The following is a 22,697-nucleotide window of genomic DNA, read 5'->3' as shown; positions in this document are numbered from 1 at the left end:
AATCGTGTCCCCATGCCTCAATGCCCTTAGTTATCCAAAGGCCTTCAGGTTTAACCCCTCCATATTCTGGAATGGGGTAGGGGGTGGTGAGGGGGAGACATCTAGGAAACTCCTAGGAGAGAGAGATCTGAGTGTTTAATTGACTCCTTATGAAGATTTACAACCAACTCTCCTGCTTTTAGGCCTACCTTGTATCCTGGTCTTCAGATGTTTATACTGCCTCTGATTTCCTTTTTTTCTACTTTTGAGAACCATTTTGTATCAGTTAGAGACTATCTAATTCTTGAAGGTTCAGATAAAACATTTTTTAAAAACTATCTGATCCTGGTATTTATTTTTCTTTTCACTATAGAGAAAATTTCAGACATAACAAAAATAGAAAAAAATGATGATCCTTTTGTACCTATAATCCAGCTTCAGTAATTATTTATGGGATATGGGAAAGGCTGTCTGTAATGCCTTTCCCATAAACATTACGGTTAATGGTTATTGGTTAATCAAGGTTTTCTAATTATTTTAAAGTCAATTTTGATCATTTCTATTATTTTTCTAGTAAAATATCCATTTATCAGCCTTGTGGCTAAGAGCTTATTTTTTTAAAGTTTATTTATTTTGAGAAAGAGAGAGGGAGCACACACATGAGCAGGGGAGGGGCAGAGAGTGAGAGAGAAAATCTCAAAAAGGCTCCTTGCTGTCAGCACAGAGCCCCCCATATGGGGCTTGAACTCATGAACTGTGAGTTCATGACTTGAGCCAAAATCAAGAGTTGGTCACTTAACCAACTGAGCCGCCTAGGAATCCCATGGCTAAGAGATTTAATTCCAGAGAAAGATTGTCTGGGTTTGAATATCTGTTCCTCCATTTCGGCAGTCAATTAAGCTCTCTGTGCCTCAGTTTTCTCATCTGTAAAATGGGAATAATAATGTTACTTATCTCCGGGGTGCCTGGGTGGCTCAGTTGTTCAAGTGTCTTGATTTCAAGTGACTCTTGATTTCAGCTCAGGTCATGATCTCATGGTTTGTGAGATCTAGCCCCACGGTGGGCTCTGCACTGACAGTGCCCAGCCTGCTTGGGATTCTCTCTCTCTCTCAAAATAAATAAATAAACTTTAAAAAATAATGTTACTTATAAGATTGTTGAGAAGACTCAATGAAGTCATGCATGTAGTCATAAATGCAAAGCATTTAAAACAGTTCCTGACACACTGAAATGTTAATTATTATTATTATCAAAGTTAAAATGTATTGGCATAGTTTTTCGTGACATTCACTTTTAATTTTTAAATTCTGCACTATATTTTTAGTTATATCTCTTTTTCATTCCTGATATTGCTTACTTACAAATTTATCTTCATGATTACTTTTATATAATTTGCCTATTTTAATAGTCTTTTGAAATAATTGCCTTTGGACTTATTAGCCATCTCTAATCTTGTTTTCTATTTCATTATTTTTTTGGTTTTATATTTATATTTTTCTACTTTCTTTGGGTTTTCTCTTTATTTTCCCCTAGGTTCTTTAGTTGAATGCTTATCACATTTCTTTTCCTTGTTTTTTCCTCCCTGCCTCCATCACTCCTTTTTCTTTCTCTTCTCTCCTTCCTTCTTTGTTTCCTCTAAGTATGTTGCACCCCATAAGTTTTAATATTTAGTAGTTGTAATTGTGAGTTCTAAATATCTAATAATTTCCATTGTGGTTTCCTATTAAACCCATGATTATAAATTACTTTTAGTTTCCAAGCTTAGATGTGTATATATATGTATGTATGTGTGTGTGTGTGTGTGTGTGTGTGTGTATATATATATATATATATATATATATGTATATGTATATATTCTTACTGTAGAAGTATGATACAGATTCTTTGAAATTTACTAAGGCTTTCCCTGTGACCTAGCATATATGTTCTCTTTAAATGTTCCATTTGTACTTGAAAAAGAGGTGTGTTCTTTATTTGTTAGATATTTGAGCTTTTTCAATTTGTTTATGAATGGACTTGACCATTTCTCCTTGAAATCCTACCTTTTTGTGTCATACATTTTGAGGCTGTGTTCATCTTTTACTTTATAGTTATGAAGGTGGAAGAAGAGAAGGCTGGGGTAGGGAAGCTGGACCCTACTAACTACAGGAGGAGATGTCAGGATCAGGAAGGTAAGGTCACCTTGAGAACTTGATGCAAATCCTAGGAGGTCTGACAATTTCTTTATCCTTATAACACCCCTCCAGCAGGGGAATCTAGAGAGCTGGTTCCTTTCCCTTACCCACCCATGGTGTCTTCTCTGGATCTAATGGGACCAGCCTTCACTGTGTCTTAAAGGGACCATATGGTCAGACCGAACACTGAAGACTGGCACTTTGTTTCTATGGATTAGGGCACAGCACCCCTGACACAAAATTAAACTTACCTAATTTTACAAGATGTACAAACCATACAAGATGCCAGTATTTCATAGATTCTAAAAATGGCAGCTCAGTTAAAACCAGTGCAAGAGGATGTTGAGTGGGGATATCTGTTGTTCTAAAATGCTGACTCAAAGACCCTTACTTCCTACACTCTACAGAAAAGCAACCACAGGGCTTATGAAGAGGCAACCAGACAGGCTACTGCCCCACCACTGTTCCAGCCCCACTTGGAGGGAAACGCTAATCTCACTGTCTAGCTGGATGCTTTGTTGAGCTTCAGAATGTGTAGAGCGATTCTGGGGCTGTAGATAGAGAAGAATGCAGCTGAAGAGTTCCTAGGAGAACTTGGCATTGTCCTGAGCCAAACTGCAAGGTGTTCACAGTCAGTGGAGAGGTTCTCCATTGTGAAGGAGGGAGCTTGGGGGAGGGCTAACTATTCTCCACAGTTCACCAGCTACACAGCCACACTCTGACGATTATGATAAGAGCCAGGAAGAAATGGGACAAGTTAGATCCAGGACAGAAAGTAAAATATCTTCCTGACAGCCATCTCCCCTGATTTCTTTTTTTTTTTTTTTTTTTTCAACGTTTTTATTTATTTTTGGGACAGAGAGAGACAGAGCATGAACGGGGGAGGGGCAGCGAGAGAGGGAGACACAGAATCGGAAACAGGCTCCAGGCTCTGAGCCATCAGCCCAGAGCCCGACGCGGGGCTCGAACTCACGGACCGCGAGATGGTGACCTGGCTGAAGTCGGACGCTTAACCGACTGCGCCACCCAGGCGCCCCTCCCCTTATTTCTTTAATAAGTATATTCTTCATGTGTATAGCCCTAACCATTTTCATAATCATTTTCCCATGTCATCCCATTCTATCTTCTCAAAAACCTTGCCCAGACACTAGAGAAAGGATTTTATTCCCACATTACAGGTGAGGATAATGAGTCCTAGAGAGGCAGATATCTATGGTCATAGAGCAAGTATAGAACAAGCCAGGGAGCACCCAGGGAAGCTGACTCTTGGGCAGAGGCCTTTCTGGTATACCAGCTGTTCCTGGTCTCAAGGGTGGAGAATAGGAACTCATCTGCTAAGCCCTTAGAGTAAAACTACTTACTTCTAAATTTTGGTGTTTATGGCTTACTCAAATTACAGATTGCTTAAGAAATGTAGAATAGAGCAAGAGAAATCACACCATGCTAGAGGGAGAAGAGAGAAGAAAGGAGGAGCACCATTCATTCTGATACTGATCCACTAGAAAGCAAGGCTATACTTCATAAAAATCTCCACCTCACATTCCTGGGTACAGCCAAGAAAGACTGGAGGTTCAGAAGAGTGAGCAGTGAAGTGAGCTGGGGCAGGAGTCGGGCTCTAAATAGATTTAGACACTGAAATCCAGTTAACCTCATTTTCCTGTGCCTAGGAATGACTCATAGAGTCTTTTCACCAGGGTAGACACTCAACATATCTCTAAAAGGCTTAGATATACTTCTCCAAGATTCAGCTTGTTTCTATGTGATAGCTGCAGCCATTGAATACCCAAACCTTTGTATCTGCATTTCAGGAGTTTGAGCCAAGAGACAGGCCTCCCTTCCAAGGAAAATAAAATCAAGTTAATGCAAATCTTGATGTAAGAACACAAATTCTAATTTCCTATTCTGCAGTAGCTTTCAACTCTCAGTTGCCATCCTTGGGCTTCAAAAATATAGTAGTCCCCTTACCTGTGATTTCACTTTCTTCAGTTTCAGTTATCAGTAGTCAAGCATGGTCTGGAAGCAGATGATTCTCTTTCTGACACATCATCAGGTCAATAGTAGCTATATCACAATGCCTATGTCATTCATGTTACTTCATCTCATCATGTAAGCATTTTATAACCTCACATCATCACAAGAAGAAAGGTGAATACGTACAATAAGATATCTTGAGAGAGAGAGAGAGAGAGAGACCATATTCACAACACTTTAATTATAAAATTTTGTTACAATTATTCTATTCTATAATTTATTTGTTAATTTCTTACTGTGTCTAATTTATAAATTAAACTTTATCATAGGTATGTATGTGTAGGAAAAAACATGGTATATATATAGAGTTCAGTGCTATCTGCAGTTTCAGGCATCCACTGGGGATCTTAGAACATATCCCCTGTGGATAAGGTGGAACCACTGTAATTATAATAATTTTTTTTTTTTTTGGCCAGCCTGCTCTTTGGAAAATTGTCACCAGGGAATTCCAGACTCAAACTTGTCCTAAACCAGTGGTTCTCGAACATTTTTGCTACAGTTCACATAGGAAGAGAAAAAGATCTTGCCACTCATTTACCCCACCCATTCTCATTTCTCTTCAAAAAGAAGAAAAAAGAGAACAAAGTGTAAAGGCCCAAAAGAGAAAAGTAGCTTTATAACTCGGGGAGGGGAGAGATGAATAAGTGAAGTACAGGGAATTTTTAGGATGGTGAAACTATGCTGTATGATACTGTAATGGTAGATGCCCATCATTATGCATTTGTCAAAACTCATAAAACTATATAACGCTAAGAGTGAACCTTATTGTAAACTATAGACTATAGTTAATCATAGTGTATCAATATTGGTTTATTAATTGTAACAAATGTACCACACTAATGTAAATTGTTCATAATAGGGGAATCTATTCATAGCAATAAATGCCTACATTAAGAAAAAAGAAAGAGCCCAAGTAAACAACCTAACTTTATACCTTAAGGAACTAGAAAAAGAAAAACAAACTAAGCCCAAAGTTAGTGGAGGGAGGATATAACAAAGATCAGAACAGAAATAGGTAAAATAGAGACTAAAAAGACAATAGAAATGATCAATGAAACTAAGAACTGGTTTTTGAAATGATAAAATAAGCAAATCTTTAACTAAACTTACTAAGGGAGGAAAAAAAGAGAAAACTCTAATAAATGAAATTAGAAATGAAAGAAAACACATTACAACTGAAAACAGATATAAAAAATCAGAAGAGACTACTATGAACAATTATATGCCAATAATTTGGACAACTTAGAAGAAATAGATAAATCCCTAAAAATACAACTTACCAAAACTGAATAATGAAGAAACAGAAAACCTGAATAGACCAATTACTAGCAAGGAGTTTGAATCAGTAATCAAAAACCTCCCAACAAACAAAAATTCAGGAACAGATGGCTTCACTGGTGAATTGTGTCAAACATTTAAATAAGAATTAATACTAATCCTTCTCAAACTCTTCCAAAAAATAGAAGAGAGGAGAACACTCTTTTTTTACAATGTTTGAGAGAGAGAGAGAGAGAGAGAGAGCAGGGAAGGGGCAAAGAGAAAGGGAGACACAGAGCCTGAAATAGGCTCCAGGCTCTGAGCTGTCAGCACACAGCCTGATACAGGGCTCGAACCCATGAACCACAAGATCATGACCTGAGCTGATGTTGGATGCTTAACTGACTGAGCCACCCAGGCACCCCCAGAAGGGAACACTTTCAAATTCATTTTATGATGCTAGCATTACCCTAATACCAAAACTATGACACTACAAGAAAAGAAAATTACATGCCAATATCTCTGATGAACATAGGTGCAAAAATCCTCAACAAAATATTGGGAAACCAAATTCAACAATACATTAAAAGGATCCTACACCATGATCAAGTAGGATTTATTTCAGGAATACAAGGATGGTTCAACATCTACAGATCAATCAATGTGATATACCCCACTAACAAAATGAAGGATAAAAATCGTATGATTATCTCAATAGATGTAGAAAATATATTTAACAAAATCCAACATCCATTCATTATCAAAAATCTCAACAAACTGAGTATAGAGGGAATGTACCTCAACGTAACAAAGTCCATATATGACAAGCCTACAGCTATCATACTCAACAATGAAAAGCCGAAAGCTTTTCCTGTAAGATCAGGGACAAGGTCAAGATGCCCACTCTTGCACTTTTATTCAATATTGTACTGGAAGTCTTAGCCAGAGCAATTAGTCAAGAAAAAGAAATAAAAGGCATTCAAATCAGAAAGGAATAAGTAAAACCATCTCTACTTGCAGATGACATGATATTATATATGGAAAACCCAAAAGACTCCACCAAAAAACTGTTAGAACTAAAAAACAATTTCAGTAAATTTGCAGGATACAAAACCAATATACAAAAATAAATACATATATATTTCTATATATGAATAATGAACTATCAAAAAGAGAAATTAAGAAAACAATTCTATTTACATTTGCAACAAAAAGAATAAAATACATAGGAATAAATAAACTTAACAAGGGAGGGAAAAGACTTGTACACTGAAAATTTTAATACCTTGGTCAAAGAAATTGAAGAAGACACAAATAAATGGAAAGATATTCCATGCTCATGGATTGTACAAATTAATATTGTTAAAGTGTCTGTGTTACCCAAAGCAGTCTACAGATTCAATGCAATCCCTATCAAAATTCCAATGGTATTTTACACAGAAATAGAATAAATAGTTCTTAAATTTGTATGGAACCATGAAAGACCCTGAATAGCCAATAGTGACCTTGCAAAAGAACAAAGCTGGAGGCATCACGCTTCCTGATTCAAAAGATATTACAAAGCTATAGTAATCAAGACAGTATAGTATTGGCATAAAAGCAGACACATAGATCAATGGAAAAGAATAGAAAACCCAGATATACACACACACACTCGTAAGTTCAATTAATTTATGACAAAGGAGCCCAGAATATACAATGGGGAAAGGATAGTCTTTCGATGAGAAAACAGGACAGCCACATGCATAAGAATAAGACTGGATCTGGACGCCTGGGTGGCTCAGTCGGTTAAGTGTCCGACTCTTGATTTTGGCTCAGGTCATGATCTCACAGTTCGTGAGTTTGAGCCCCACATCAGGCTCTGTGCTGATGGTGTGGAGCCTGCTTCGGATTCTCTCTCTCCCTCTCTCTTTTTCTCTGCCCCTCTCCTGCTCACGTGTTCTCTCTCTCTCTCTCTCTCTCTCAAAATAAATAAATAAAGCTTTAAAAAAAAGAATAAAACTGGATCTCTATTTTACATCACACACACACACACACACACACACACACACACACACACACACACCTTAAAATGGATAAAAGACTGATGTAAGACCTGAAACCATAGAACTCCTAGAAGAACACATAGGGGGTTAGCGTTTTGGCATCAGTCTTGGCAGTGACAGAGAAAGACAAATACTATACGATCTCATTCCTATGTGAGAACCAAACTCATAGAAACAGAGAACAGATTAGTGGTTGCCAGAGGCAGGAGTTTGGGAGGGGACAAAATGGGTGAAAGTAGTCAAAGGTACAAACTTCCACCATAGGATAAACAAGTTCTGGAGATGGAATGTACAGCATGGTAACTATAGTTAGCAATCTGTTTGTATATTTGGAAGTTGCCAAGGGAGTGATTCTAAAATCTCTCATCAGAAGAAAAAGAATGAAACTATATAAGATGATGGATGTTAACTAGACTTATTGTGGTAGTAATTTTGCAATATATACACGTACCAAATCAGTATATTGTACACTTTACACTTGACCAGTGTTATAGGTCAATTATACCTCCATAAAAAAATAATAGGGGAAACTGTTGTGGAGTGGGGGTAGGGCAGAGATAAGATGGAAGTCTAAGTACTTATGTATTATCTGCTCAATTATTCTGTAACTATACAACTACATCTATTGATTATTTTAAAAGCTGTTGACCAATTCAACAACACTGATGAAAAACTGATAACAGAATATCCATCCTGAGAGCTGAGAGAATTCCAACTGCTCTTGTGTGAACAGACCTAGTGGGGGCTTTACACAGCAAACAGCCTTCTTAGTGGAATTCCAAATTAAAGTTCTTGGTAATTCTAGTTTTTGAAAATTCTGGTATATAAAACCAGCTTTGAGAAATCCATAATAACTCACTTTTCTGATAAGCAGTTTATGTAGTTTTTGGTTATTAGTAATAAATGGTCCTTGATGGAAATATATACAGCTTTCCCAAAGAGGGGATCGGTATTTTGGACTAAATCTGTGGCTCACTGAGGGACTGTCTCCTGGGCCATGTGTCATAAGGCCTATGTGGTTACTGCCATTCTGGACAAGCAAGAACAGAGTGATGGGAGTTCTGCTCATTCTAACAAGAGTTCCAACTAGAGCACCAAGGGTCTTGTTTCCAGCAACTGCTGAGTTGTTCAGAAATGGGATTCTGTCAAACCCAAGACTCAGGGCAGGGGCCCTGTCCAGGAATCCCATGTCTTCCATTTTGCTTTGGTGGCCCTAGCTCTTTGTAACTAGAGGCTGTTAAAGGGAAATGCCCATTTTCAGTAACTCTTGCCTCCCCTGTCTTTTGTGCTTTGCCCACAGACTGCCGTTCCATCCACATTGGGCTTTCGGTCCCCAGTTACCCTCAAAGGAAAAGAGATCAGCAAGGACGTCTTTCAGGACTGCAGAAGGTCTGCTGGGGCCTGCAGCCAGACAAGCCACAGCAGGAACTGACTGGCACGGGGAGCAGGGGAAGCAGCCGGGATGGCAATGTGGATCGTGTCAGCAGGACCCGTGAGTTCTTGAGGGGCGTGTTCAGGGGAGCCATCTGGTGAGTGCAGTGGCTTGGGTGGTGGGATGGATAAAGTCGGAAGATTCTCTGCAGACTAATGATGCCCCAAGGCTGTTAGCACCTGCTGCCCTGCTGCCACTGCAGACCAACTTCCCTGCTCAGAGGCACCTTTAGTCAGGCTGAGCTCCATCTCTCTCTGGTGACTCTGAGACTTCTGCTCTGATCCCCCCCCAAGTTGGTTTCATGGGTTAATTCTCAGAATCATTTTCCTCAATTCCAAATTCCTGGAGGCCACGCAGCCATGGCATGACTAACCTAACCACAAACATGACTGTTTGGCATGAAGCACTGTGCTCAGTAAACTGAATTACCTCTTCCCTTTCCTCACCTGAGCTTGATGGAATGGTCGAGAATTGTCTAGGCACCTGAGTGGTAGCTTGCAGACCCCTGGGAAGCTCTCGCCCAGGTCAGCAAATCCCCTGAGGCCTTCCTCTGCTGCTGCAGAAATCAGCTCTGGACTGATTAAAAATCAGTATTTTTGGGGCGCCTGGGTGGCTCAGTCGGTTAGGCGTCCAACTTCAGCTCAGGTCACGATCTCACGGTCCGTGAGTTCTAGCCCCGCGTCGGGCTCTGGGCTGATGGCTCAGAGCCTGGAGCCTGCTTCTGATTCTGTGTCTCCCTCTCTCTCTGCCCCTCCCCCATTCATGCTCTGTCTCTCTCTGTCCCAAAAATAAATAAACGTTAAAAAAAATTTTTTTTAATAAAAATAAAAATAAAAATCAGTATTTTGTTCCTCCCCATGGAAAGAAAAATATCAATCTTAAGAGGAGTGAAGAGTATGGAATCCTTAGAGCACAGCTGTGATGTTTTATTCTTTTGAGACTTTACTGTTTCTAGGGCCATGATTTCACCCCAACGTATCCTAAATCTGCCCAACAAATAGCATCTCATTGGGCTCTATTATATATTTCCACTGTCTTGAGCAAGGCAAAATGAGTTATTTTACTATCTAAACCTTCAAAGGAATGTCAGAGGCAGTAATAGTGTTTCAGCGTCCCTGTAGGAAAAGATCTGACATTCATGCTCCCAAAGGCCAACTGAGCCACCCCCAACCTTGCAGCTGCCCTGAACAACTGCTCTCATTGCACCAAGTCTACTAAGGCCCATGGCTTTTCCAGATTAAATGTGTCTATGTGGCAGATGGGTTAATGGAAGTCCTTTGGGGCTGTCTAGCATAAGAGATGAGCTCTGATTAAAACATGCATGTGCACACATACACACAATACACATGCACATGCGTGTGCACATGTATCTGCCCAGAGGGTAGGAACATCAAGGACCCAGAGGAGAGCAAGCCTGTTGGGAAGATCTCCCACTCCCCATGTTGGATCTAGATGGGGCATTCTCCTCTAACCCTACCACCTTCCCCACATTTAGGGATGAGGTTCCCCTTTGAAAATCAAATTTTCTGGGTCTCTCCTGAGTTATGGAAGAAATATATAACATGGTAGGTTATTGTGGTGGGTAAGTAAATGTGGTAGGCATTTAATATATATTAGTTTAGTTAATACACATTAACCCAATTTAAGAGCAAGGAACCCAAGTCTTTTTCCTCTACTAGTGGATATTGGTTTGGTTTTGCTGTCCTCACTGGTACCAAGAACTTCTGAAATCCTTCTGGTGGGAGGGGTGTGAAAAGTTATTCTTATACTTACCTGATACAAGTTCTTATACTTGCCTGATATTAAATAACTTTGGGGCCACTAAAAGATCAAAACCACCCCAGATGATCAGGAAAGGAGAGCTAGGCTGTTTTCCAGTGAGGCATTTGAGCCTTATATTGTTCCAAAGCCTTAGGACCAAGGACATATTTCATTTGGTCTTCTATTCTCATTTCCAGTGAGGAAGGAACAAGGGTTGGGACAGGACACATATTTGTCTCTAAAGCATCTTCTCCATGAACACTTCATAAGACAGTTTTTCCAACATAGGTGCAAAGACAGTTGGGGTTCTTTTAGAGTTTGCAGCTTTAAAATGGGCTAGCGTCCTTGCCTTTGTGTACTTACAAATTTGTGCCTTGGAAGGATACATCTTGGAAAGAGGTGGGGGAAAGGAAGAAGGAAAAAGAAAGAAAGATGATCATTCTAGCCCTTAAATGCCCCATTTGGGGTGGGGAGCAGGTAGGAAAGCAAGTTAAAATTTATTTCCCAAAGGAAGTCTGGGGCACCTGGCTGGCTCAGTCAGTAGAGGAATGCTTGATCTTGGGGTTGTGAGTTCAAGCCCCATATAGGGTGGCACAGAGATTACTTAAAAAAAAAAAACAAAACAACAACGGGCACCTGGGTGGTTCAGTCGGCTGAGTGTCCAACTTTGGCTCAGGTCATGATCTCACAGCTGTGAGTTTGAGCCCCGCATCAGGCTCTGTGCTGATAGCTCAGAGCCTGGAGCCTGCTCCAAATTCTGTGTCTCCCTCTCTCTCTTCTCCTCCCCCACTCATGCTCGCACTCTCTCTCTCTCTCTCTCTCTCTCTCTCTCTCTCTCAAAAATAAATAAACATTAAAAAAAAAAAACTCCTCCCAAAAGAAGCCTATATTTTCTCTCTCTTCTTGTCCTTTGGCACCTTAAAACCTGGATCTCCTAGAATTATCAACATATGCAGCATTCCCTCCCCAGCCATGAGAGCTATTCTAAAAACAAACAAAAAAATCCTATTAGAAGAGAATCCTTAGTTATTGGCATTAGGACCTTGAGGGGAAATTAGGATTGAGCAAGTTTGCAAGTGAACCAGTGAAAGTCTTAATAAATGGAAAGTGTCACCTTTTGGGATGAGCACTGGGCGTTGTATAGAAACCAATTTGACAATAAACTTCATATATTGAAAAAAAAATAAATCCAAGTTAATAAATAAATAAATAAATAAATAAATAAATGGAAAGTGTTCATAAACTATACATTAACCAGATTTACCCTATTCTTTGAGAATTAGCTAAAGTGGAATCTAGCCTCCCTGGCCTCATCCAGGGGAAGGTCCATGTCTTTCCCCAAATTTCTGTGCCTTCCCAGGGCTGCCAGTCTCACTGTCTGGCTCCAAGTCCCTCCATAGTGGGCTCATCTCACTATGTTTCACTGCCTATACCTGTACTCTGCCTTCACCTCTAGGCCTTCTCAGGCATGGAGTTCAGACCTTATTTGGTTTTCCCCAAATTGGTTATGCATGGCATATATGTGAGTAGAAGGCTTTGCTGAAGGTTCAGAACCAAGTTTAACATTGCAGAGATACATACTAGATATCTGTGTTCCTCTGGTGACTGGAAGTTTTCCAGTGCACATTTTTCTGTGCAGTTCCAGCCTCATATCACATATTTTGGGGGCTCCTGCCCACCCTTGTCCCCTCCTGAGTCCCCTCATATGTTCCTGCTTTCAGTGTTGAGCCCCGTCCTCACATACATGCTCAGTCCCCTCCTTTTTAGTTACGTCAATTTTTCTTCCTGCCCCTCCTTGGCTCAGGGCCCATTTTTGCACAGCCGAGGCCACATAATGGGTTGAACTAAACACAAAGACCATCTCCTCTAAGTCTAGCCCTTCAACATCCTTGAAAACCTGAAGAAGGCTTTGACATTTCCTTCTCCCCCTACTCCCACCCAGGGTCCTCTGCAGGCCATGTCAAGACTGTGTGTGTGAATCAGGCCCCCACACCCCTGTTGGCTTAGACAGGAGAAGCAGTAACTGTCTAATTTGATTTTAAATAACAGTTTCCTCACTTTACTGCATTTATAGTCACCAAAACAAAACAATAAAAGCCATATGCTAATTGAAGACTACTGGGGACATTTCATATACCTTACATTATAAATCATGGATATGGTACAATCAATTGCCCTTTACTATTTTGGCTCCCCTTAAATGTCAGAATCTCTTCCTCTGGGGCTCCAGTGAGATAAGTGTCATTGCTCTCTTTTCTCTGCAGCATATTGAGGATGACGCCCTTCCTGGGGAAGGCGGAGGGATCTCTTATTTGGATTTGGTTGAATCTCCCCCTTGCCCAACACACCGAGATCTGCCAAGCCTTGGTTCCACCCACTAGCATGTAGGGGAGCCAGCAGTGCCCTGGCCAGGCCCTGCCAGTCCTCTGACACAGCTCTTCACTTGGCCAGGGCCAGGGCCAAGGTTTCTTTTCCTTGGCCTTCCTTCTTTTCTTGCCTTTGGCCTGCTCTGCCATTGCTTTACTCCCCTCTTTTACTGATTCCTGTTCTTTCTTATTCTAACTATTCTTACTACAGTGACCCAACATTCTTTATAACTTTTACACTTGGAGTTTTTAAGAAGGTACAAAGAAGAAAATCTCCAACCCTAGAATTCCCTATAAGGGGCACTCATGGTTAAGAAGGTAATTTGATCATATGTATTAGAAATCTACTTGAGCTGGCTTAGGCAAGGAGGCAGTGTGTGTGTGTGTGTGTGTGTGTGTGTGTGTGTGTGTGTATGTACGCACACGTGTTATTACAAAACCAAAGAAGTTTTTCGCAGTCCCAAAGCAGAATAAACAGCCAGGCTCAATGGGTAGACATAGCACCTCTCAGTCCCCTCTCTGGGACTGATGGCCCCTGCCCCTGCTTCTCCTGTGGGTCTGCTCCATTCCCTTCTCTCTGTAGCCCTTTCTGCATCTCTGTGCCCTTTTATCTTAGTTTACGTGCTCTCTTTTCCAGAGACCATCAGGAAAGGCCCCAGCTGTCTTAGAGACCCAATTCAAAATTTCCAGGCTTGGCTCAGATGTCCAATGATTAACTGTAGCCAAGGGGCACAGGTCATACATTCCATAAACACAGCTGCCAGAGGACATCCTTTTGGGTATGGACTGGGCTGACATCCCTAACACTACCATGATAAGAGGAATCCCTATAAACGCTAAAGGGGCAGATTCGCTTCCTCTTCTTAGAGAACACATTTGGAGTTTTAGGACAGCTTCCTAGAAAAAGAATTTTGCTGTCTATGAAGTTAGGATTGGGGGGCTTTTACATCACCTCTCAAGACCCACCTCACACAATTGCAGGAATGACTTTAGAACCCTAGATCAGTCTCCCAGTCCCCAATATTCAGTTGCCTTGAGCTACCCAAAGTCTCCACCCAGCTCCACCCCTAACAGCATTTCCTTGTCCTTGGCTCCTTTCTTGCCAAGCCTAATCCCAGATGATACGCTCATGAGTGCTAATTAGTGAATTCATTCACCCAGCAAATATTTATTGAGTGCCCATGCTGTGTGAGCCCTGTACTGGGGACCAGCAGCATGATGCAAGCAAGGTAGACTCCGATCTTGCAAAGTTGGCCATCTAGAGATTCATGTGGAACTCAAGACAGAGGGAGAGAACCTCTGAAAGGGCTCATCCAGGGCCCCAGCCCCAGGATCAAATCCTCATCCTGACTTTCTGACTGCCTAATTGCCTTCCGGGTCTTCACTAGTTGTTGAAGACTGACTTGTTTGTAGTATACTAGATCATTTTGTGCTTTACTCATCCAATAACTGGACAGTCCCCACCCAGTAAAAGCACAATTCTGCTTGCTTCTTTTAGTGTGCTTCCTGAAGCTTGTTCCTGCTGGGTTATGTTTCTCCCAGCAACTGCTGGGGGAGTCATATCGTGGGCCGTCGCTATGTGACTCTCCCTGTGTGCTATCAACCACAGGGGCTATTACCTGTGGCATTTCTCATTATGTGGATTAACTTCTGATGTGCTGCACGCACGTGGGGCCCACAGTGCATTAGAGCCACCCTGATCCAGGAGCCCAGCGTGTGGTGGGCTAAACCTTCTGTGGGCAGGAGGGAGGGGCAGAGAGAGTGGAAGGCCCTCGGGGTGGAGGGCAGGGAGGCAGCATGGGAGCAGCATGAGCATTTAGAGGCTGAAAAGGATTGAGCCCTTGGAATGTTTAAAAGGGCCAGGCTGATGACTGGTAACAAGGGGGAAATGTGTCAGACCTGCTGGCAACAACAACAATAGCAATATCATTTATTGGGTGACTGGTGTATACCAAGCACTGTGCCAACCACATCACACGTATTATCTTCCTGAATGGCTATCACAATCTAGTGAGGTAGGCTTGATTATTCCCACTTAATAGATGGGGAAACTAAGGCTCAGAGAACTTAAATGCTTTGCCAAAATCCTACTGCTAGTAATCAGCAGAGTCAGGTGTTAAACCCAGGTCTGGGCTCTTAAAGCACCACATGGATAAAGAGAATCTTCTGGCATCCTTGACAATCTCTCTTTGGGTGCTTTGGGGTCACCCACAGCCCCTGACCCAGTGTGGCATGGAGTAGCTACCTAGTGGTGCTCAAGAGGAGATGGGCCAACTTCAGCCACAGTGGCTTGTGAGCTGTAGAGCCTGGGACCCTGGGGAGGGGCCCATCTACTCACTGTTCTGTCCTGCTGAGAAGCCCAGCATTGCAGAAACTTCTGGATGGTGGTGTTTGCTTGGAGCCCAGTACCTAAACAGACACCCTGACCTTCTGCTGTTTCCTCAGCTTTATTTTTTTTAAGTTTTTTATTTATTTATGAGAGAGACAGAGACAGAGACAGAGACAGCAAGAGTAGGGGCAGAGAAAGAGGGAGACACAGAACCCGAAGGAGGCTCCAGGCTCTGAGCTGTCAGCACAGAGCCCGATGCGAGGCTTGAATTCACAAACCGTGAGATCATGACCTGAGCCAAAGTCGGATGCTTAACCGACTGAGCCACCCAGGCACCCCTGTTTCCTCAGCTTTAAAGTGGGCACCCTCGATCATTGAGCCCCAAGTATGAAAATGTGAGTGGGGCCAGCCATAGGCGGGTGGGCAGTGTAGGGTGGAGGATGTCAGTGGACTTGACTCTCCTCCAGGTTCCCCTAATTTGAGGCCTGATGGGGCCTTTCTGTGGTATAAACTGGGTCTCAAATTTCTCATCTGTGAAGTGAAGGGCTTAGATTCTTCGACAACAGCTAAGCTCCCTCCTAGCCCCGAGACTTAGAGAATCCAAGGCTCAGCACCCCTTGGAGCAGTAGCCGCCCAGTGACCTCTAATCAACCTTGGCACATTCTAAGTACTCAGTAAGAACTTGTTGAACCGAACCCAGGAGATTAGGAGTTTCTCAGCAGAGCAAAATAATTCCCCAGTGGTGTTCTCCCCACAGCCTCAAGTAACCAGTTCCCACTGTCCACGGGCTCCCAGGAAACATCCACTTAGTGATGGTATTTAGCACTTTGTCCTAGAAGTAGATAAAGAGCTAGAGGATTAGGAGTCTGGGTTAACAGTTGGGGACAGAGGGGGCTCCTGGGTGGCTCAGTCAGTTAAGCATCTGACTCTTGATTTTGTATCAGGTCATGATCTCACAGTTCTTGGGATTGAGCCCCGCATGGCGCTCTGCACTGACAGCTCAGAGCCTGCTTGGGATTCTCTCTCTCTCTCTCTCTCTCTCTCTCTCTCTGCCCCTCCCATGCTCACGTGAGCTCATCCTCACCCTCTCTCTCTCTCTCTGAAAATAAATAAACTTAAAAAAAATAATAGCAAAAAAAAAGTTGGGGACAGAGAAAAACCAGCTGCGTGGAACATTACTGACCAAGCATGGTTGCTTTGAAACCTGAGACCCCACAACAACCCTCCCTAACCATCCCACCTCCGGGTGTGGTGGGGGGAACCACTGCACAGCTGAGAGAACTCTGTCTTGGCAGCCACTCTCCAGCCGCTCACCTGCAGCCAAGGCTCTTAAGGAGGCCCCGGGGAGTCTGAGAGCAAATCCTACCTCTGCCTTTATAAAGGGGCCTGAGGAGAGGTGCTGGGGCTCTCCTGGAGCCCTCATGGGGGAGGCAGGACAGAGGCAGTTCCGCCAGTGTTCTCACAGACCCGCAGCTGTTCCACCCTGCCCCTGCCACCGTGAAGACCCAGCTGCCTGTTCCAGTCTCTGCGCTGCTGAGCCCCTCTCTCTCCAGTGCACTTGAGGACCCCCACCCCTCACACTGCTCTCTCACATTCTTCCCTCTCATTCTCTCTCTCACACATATTCTCTCTCTCTCACACACACACTTCTCTCATACTGTATCTTTAATTCACCCTCAATATAGTCTTTCTCTCACACTACCTCTCTTTTCTCTCCCACATATAGCCTTCTCTCTCTACCACCCGTCTTTCACGCATTCCTTCCCTCTCTCTGTTTCTCTCCCTCTTCTCTCCCTACACCTCCCCTGGTGCTTAACTGGAAACAGAGTTTGTTGTGACCGGTGGGGAAGAGGACGTTTGGAGGCAGTGGCCAGGTCGGCAGCAGCAGAGACAGGCTGGGGCCAGAAGCCGTGCCGACAGCTGGAGACCTCAGTGCTCAGCTCTTCCAGGGAGCAGGTAATGCCCCAGACAGGGCTGGTTCAGGCGTCCTGCTCTCTGCCCTGTCTCATCTCCCTATTGGTTGTTCCATTTCTTTGTCTTCCTATCTGGCCTTTAACGGGAAGGGGATTCCAAACTTAGGGAAGAGTAGGCACAAGGATCCAAGGAGTAAGGTGCCCTCCTCGTCAGAGAACTGTGTGTGGTGGTTAGGGTCCAGGATATCTGGGATTGGAGGGGGGGTGCTGGGGTATCTGGGGTCGAGGGTAACTGGGTTCCAGGGCATCTGGCTGAGAAACATGATAGAACCTAAAAAGACAGGTAAGGGCCAGATCACAAGGGATGTTTTGGGCCAGGTCAGTGACCCTAGGCTCTAGGTAATACAGAGCCATTGAAGGCTTTTCACCCGGAGAGTAACCTGATCAAACCTACATTTTAAAAGAGTTGTTCTAGAACTCTGATTGCTGTGTCCTCTCAGAATCAGTCATAGGCTTCTCCCAGTGTAAAGAAAAAATAAGGTTATTTGTTCAATTGTTAGTTTTCTATAAAACTTTAACCTTTGATGTCTGCTGGCAAGTGTCAGCAATCCATAACCCAATGAAAAGATGCAGTTTAAAGTAATAGAAAAATTCAGAAATAAAATTCATTTAAATGAGGCAGATTGAGCTATATACAGATAATAATTTCTGCTAAGTAAAATTATTTCTAACTCAAATGCAAAATATTTTATGGTGCTGCTCAAAGAGCACCATGACTCCCAGGAGTGTGTCATGTGAATATGTTTGAAATGTTTTGAAGGCAAACTTGGCTGCCACATAGGGAATAGGGTGGATCAGGCAACCAGAGGCAGTAGTGGCAGCAGGAGGCTTTTGCAGCAATAGGAACGGGAAATAATGAGAACCTGAGCCAAGATGGTGGGAATGGGTAGGAAAAAAGGGAGACAGCTGAAAAATATTTAGGAAGCAAGGGAAAGAAGTTAGTGTCTGATTGGACATGAACAGTGAGACAGAAAGAGCCTTCAAGAATGAGTCCGGTATTTCTTATCTGAACGGCTGGAGAGTTAGGGGTGCTATTATTCAAAACAGAGAATGGCAGGCATAAAGGAGTTGTTTTGAATATATTGAGGTCGACTTGAGGAGGCTGCAGAACTCCCACATGGAATAATCCAGTTGACAGTTGGAAATGTTCAATCCAGGCAGGGCCCAGAGACATGGGTGACCTCATCTACAGGGTGACACCATAAAGAACACAAGATGGCCCAGGAAGAGCATAGAAGGAGAAGAGAGAAGAAGTTTAATGAGAAATCTTGGGGAAGACTAAGATTTAAGTGAGACAGGCAAGAGGGGCCAGGGAAAGATATTAAGGATTCCTTGAAGAGGTAGGAAAAAATATCAAGAAAGTGTTGTTACAAGAGCTAAGAGTAGCATTTCAGTTCAGGGGGAGCAGTCAGCACCACTGATGCCCCAGAGAGATAAGCCAGACCTGTTGGTTTGATTGGTTTTATTACTTTACTCGTTGAGAATAAGATAACAAGAACGATCTGAGGGCAGAGTTGTAAACTCAGGTGCATAACATAACTGAGATTAGCAGAGTTGAGTAGGGAGCAGTGGGGACTGTGGCAAACTACAATGCATATGCCCATAACATTGTGTGTCAACAATACTCAGATAAAGGAACTTTAAAAAATGCATATGCCCACCTAAAGAAGGCAGCTATCATTCAGCTTTGGTTAATTGTTGCCAAGCAGGAATGTAGGCACAGTTGTCAGAGCATCTGAATTTTCAAGAAAAGTCAGAAATGTGGATTATTATATGAAATCCCACAATTCTTTATGTTAGCAACAATTTCAAACACTTTTATACTCTGTGAGAGCTGAACTAAACATGTCTTTGAGCTGCCAGTTGAAGTCTCTGCCTTAGTCAATGTCCTTTAGAGTAGTGGGATTGAACCAGTTGGAGCAGGTTGGAAAGTAATTGGGTAAGGAGGAAGTGGAGACAGTAAGTGCTGACCATTCCTTCAAGAAGTTGGGGGAAAAGGCAAGCAGGAGAGCTGGGAAGGCAGGCAGGGTCATGGAAGAGTGTTATAGGGTAGGAAGAACTATTTATAGGCTAGGAGAAAAAGAGTGGAGAGATGAAGACCAAGGTAAGCAAAGGCTTGTTGATAAAATAATGATCCAACAGAAGGGAATGAGTGGAGCCAGAGATTAAGTTGGAGGAAGGACTCCTTTGTTCAAAAATGGACTACAAAGTGGTAAGGGTACAGAACTAGAAGGGAGAAGGTGATGAATCTCACATCTAGAGGCCCTTATCTCCTTGGTGAAGTGGATAGGAGATGGATCAAGAGGCTTGAAGAGAGGAGCAAAGGTTAGGAATGGCATCAAGGGACATGGGACATGGTGCTAACAAGGATGAGTGGGAGGTGGCTACACTTCTGAGACCTGCCGAGGGTGGAAATACTTCATTTTCTTTTTTTTGTTTTTAAAATTTTGTAATGTTTATTTATTTTTGAGAGAGAGACAGAATCCAAAGCAGGCTCCAGTCTCCAAGCTGTCAGCACAAAGCCTGATGCGGAGCCTGAACCTACGAACCACGAGATCATGATCTGAGCCGAGGTTGGATGCTCAACCAACCGTGCCACCCAGGCACCCCAAAAATCTTTCATTTTCACCATTGGGTGGGACTCGTGAGCCTGGGTGCTGGGGTTGGTAGTAAAGGGGATCAGCACCTGTTACATTCTAGGCCCCATGTCATGTGTCTTAGTCTCCTTATCTGAATCTCCTTGTTCCTCCCAACAACCCTGCTCACTCAAACTGAATTCACTCCTGAGCAAGTGGCAACTCTGAGATTCATACCCATGTCTAGCTGGGTTGCAAGCTCACTGTGCACCTTGTCTCCACTATACCACAGTACCACACTGCCTCTCCCTGTCCCCCCATGACACTCCTGCACAGAGGAAGACTGGGCCAATGAATTCTTGTTTGGGTACTGGCTGCCTGGTTTTGCTGGGAAGTCAAGGAGTAAGAGTGAGGAGTATGATGAAAATGTAGTTGAAATTATTGACCATGGGGAAACCATGGAGAAATTAGGTGAGGGCCTGTAAGGATGATAATTTGAAGGGACAGAGGGGCTTGGAGGAAGGGGAAGACTTGATGAAGTCCAAGGGACAATTAATGAGAGACTGAACCAGGGCAGGGGCAAAGGGATTGGTGAGGGGGGACATATTTTCGAAAACTTTCTATATGAGGGTAGAGGTAAGAGAAAGTGGTAAGGTGTAGGTGACTCCAGAGTGTCTAGCCCATACAGTTGGTGGACAGTTATGCCTTTCTACATGCAAGGCAATGACATCATGTCATGCTTCTCTCTTGCTCACCATGGTCTAGACACAATGGCCAGCCCATTCTCACGTCAGGGTCTTTGAAACACTCAGAGCACTCTTTTTCCAGAGATGCAAAAGTAATTCATTCTCATCTTCCAAGTCACAACTCAAACACCTGCTCTTCAGAGCGGTCTTTCTTAATCAATCTATCTAATGTAGTTCTCTTGTTGTTGTTGTTGTTGTTGTTGTTGTTTTTCCAGGACGTTTATCACTACCTGAAATAATTATTTATGCATTTGTTTACTTGTTTATTGTTTCTGCCACTAGAGCAGACATTCAAGAGAACAAGGATGTATGGGCCTTCTTCACAGCTTTGTTTTCTGACACCTGGAACAATGCCTGGCACATAGTAGACTTTCATGAAATATTGAGAGAAAGGAAAGAAGGAAGGGAGGCAGGAAAAGGGGGAACATGTTTGGGGCAGAGTACATTTTCAGTGTTAGAATGCTGACTTTTGAGGTGCCTGAGAGACACCTAGGAGGTGACATCCAGTGGGCAGTTGGAAGGCAGACCAGGAGTGCAGGAATAGGTTGTCACTTTGGCCATGAAGAAGGTGGGCTCATGTGGCACACTGGTACAAGCACGTCCTTTTGCAGAGCTGACTGCCCCTTCAAGGCCAACATTGGGAGTTGACTGGTCTTGGCCCCAATGAGAAAAGGAGTCCTTCTGGGTTTGTTATGCTGAAGTTGGGTCAGAGTTTTTCTCACTTTTCTGTTTCCTGTCCTTGCTACTTCCCAGCTTTGGCCATTTTCTATCCTTCTTTGTTGTCAGCTACAAGACCCTGGAGTCTGAATGCAGATTAAATCCTTCATCCCTTTTATCTCAAAGAATATTTCGCCCACATCCAACTGCAGAGGCATGAGTCTAGCTTTGCCCAGAAACTGGACTTAGTTTTACTAAATTCGGAAATACTTTTCTCTTGAACCCGGCTCCCGCTCCATTTCAATTGGCCCTGCAGCCCTCTGCCTCCCCCAGGCCATTCAGCAGACCCTGCTGCCCTCTTTTTGCAGGGTCTCCAGCTGCTGAGCAGCTCCAGGACATCCTGGGGGAGGAAGATGAGGCTCCCAACCCTACCCTCTTCACAGAGATGGACACTCTGCAGCATGACGGAGACCAGATGGAGTGGAAGGAGTCAGCCAGGTAAGGTGGAGTCCAAGGGAAGGGAGAAGGGAGCTTCCCACTACAGTCTGCCTGGGGCCTAGGCTGAGCTGACCCTCCTGGTGGGAAGGACAATTGACTAGTGGTATCTTGCACTTTAAGTTCTGCTGGGGCACTTCCTGGTCCCTAAAGACCTCCCCTTCTGCCTTCCCTAGTGTCCAGGACTGGGCTGGACACTAAGGAGCAAACAGATACTTATCACTTTGTCTTTATTCTCAAAGAGGTTAAAATCCAAGTGGAAAAGTAGAACAGACATCCATGAGACCATGAGAGAATAATACAAGGATATATATCCTTTCTTGTCAAATGGTTCAAACTAAATGCTGTAGGAGAAGGGAAAGCACCAAGGGGGTAGGGTAGGCAGGGAGGGCTTCCTGGAGGAAGGAAAATATATACCATGGAAAATCCAGGTGGGATGGCCAGTGGGCCTCTGAAGAAAAGAGACTCTGCAGAGTTTGGGGTGGGACAGGCAGAGTGGAGCTCTGGAGGCACATATTGGGTGGGGGGGGGGTGGAGAAAAACTGTGTATAGAGCAGTAGAAGGAAGAGAAGAGTCAGAAAGCTGGAGGGAAACCACGTGGTGAAGTCATGCAGCCAAAAGAGGTCGGGGTGCCTGGGTGGCGCAGTCGGTTAAGCGTCCGACTTCAGCCAGGTCACGATCTCGCGGTCCGTGAGTTCAAGCCCCACGTCGGGCTCTGGGCTGATGGCTCGGAGCCTGGAGCCTGTTTCCGATTCTGTGTCTCCCTCTCTCTCTGCCCCTCCCCCGTTCATGCTCTGTCTCTCTCTGTCCCAAAAATAAATAAAAAACGTTGGAAAAAAAAAAAAAACAAAAGAGGATTGGAGTAAGGAATAGTGC

At 43.4% G+C, this 22,697-nt stretch overlaps 1 protein-coding gene across 6 annotated transcripts in view; it reads left to right on the top strand.

Annotated features, from left to right (window-relative positions):
- SLC4A5 (solute carrier family 4 member 5) overlaps window positions 1-22,697 on the top strand; it is a 128,154-nt gene that overhangs the window by 39,430 nt on the left and 66,027 nt on the right. For 5 of the 6 annotated variants that reach the window (XM_047854073.1, XM_047854075.1, XM_047854074.1 and 2 more), the window contains 3 exons: window positions 2,070-2,150; window positions 8,787-8,978; window positions 21,695-21,824. In XM_047854073.1, coding sequence (XP_047710029.1) covers window positions 2,070-2,150; window positions 8,787-8,978; window positions 21,695-21,824 — 403 coding nt within the window. Of the gene's footprint in view, window positions 1-2,069; window positions 2,151-8,786; window positions 8,979-17,240; window positions 17,331-21,694; window positions 21,825-22,697 lie in introns of those variants that run through there. The other variant, XM_047854078.1, reaches the window with a different exon arrangement.

This window comes from Prionailurus viverrinus, chromosome A3 (genome assembly GCF_022837055.1).
Source record: "Prionailurus viverrinus isolate Anna chromosome A3, UM_Priviv_1.0, whole genome shotgun sequence".
NCBI classification, from domain to species: Eukaryota; Metazoa; Chordata; class Mammalia; order Carnivora; family Felidae; genus Prionailurus; species Prionailurus viverrinus.
Note: the sequence above shows the minus strand (reverse complement) of the source record. Positions and strands in the feature narration are given on the sequence as shown.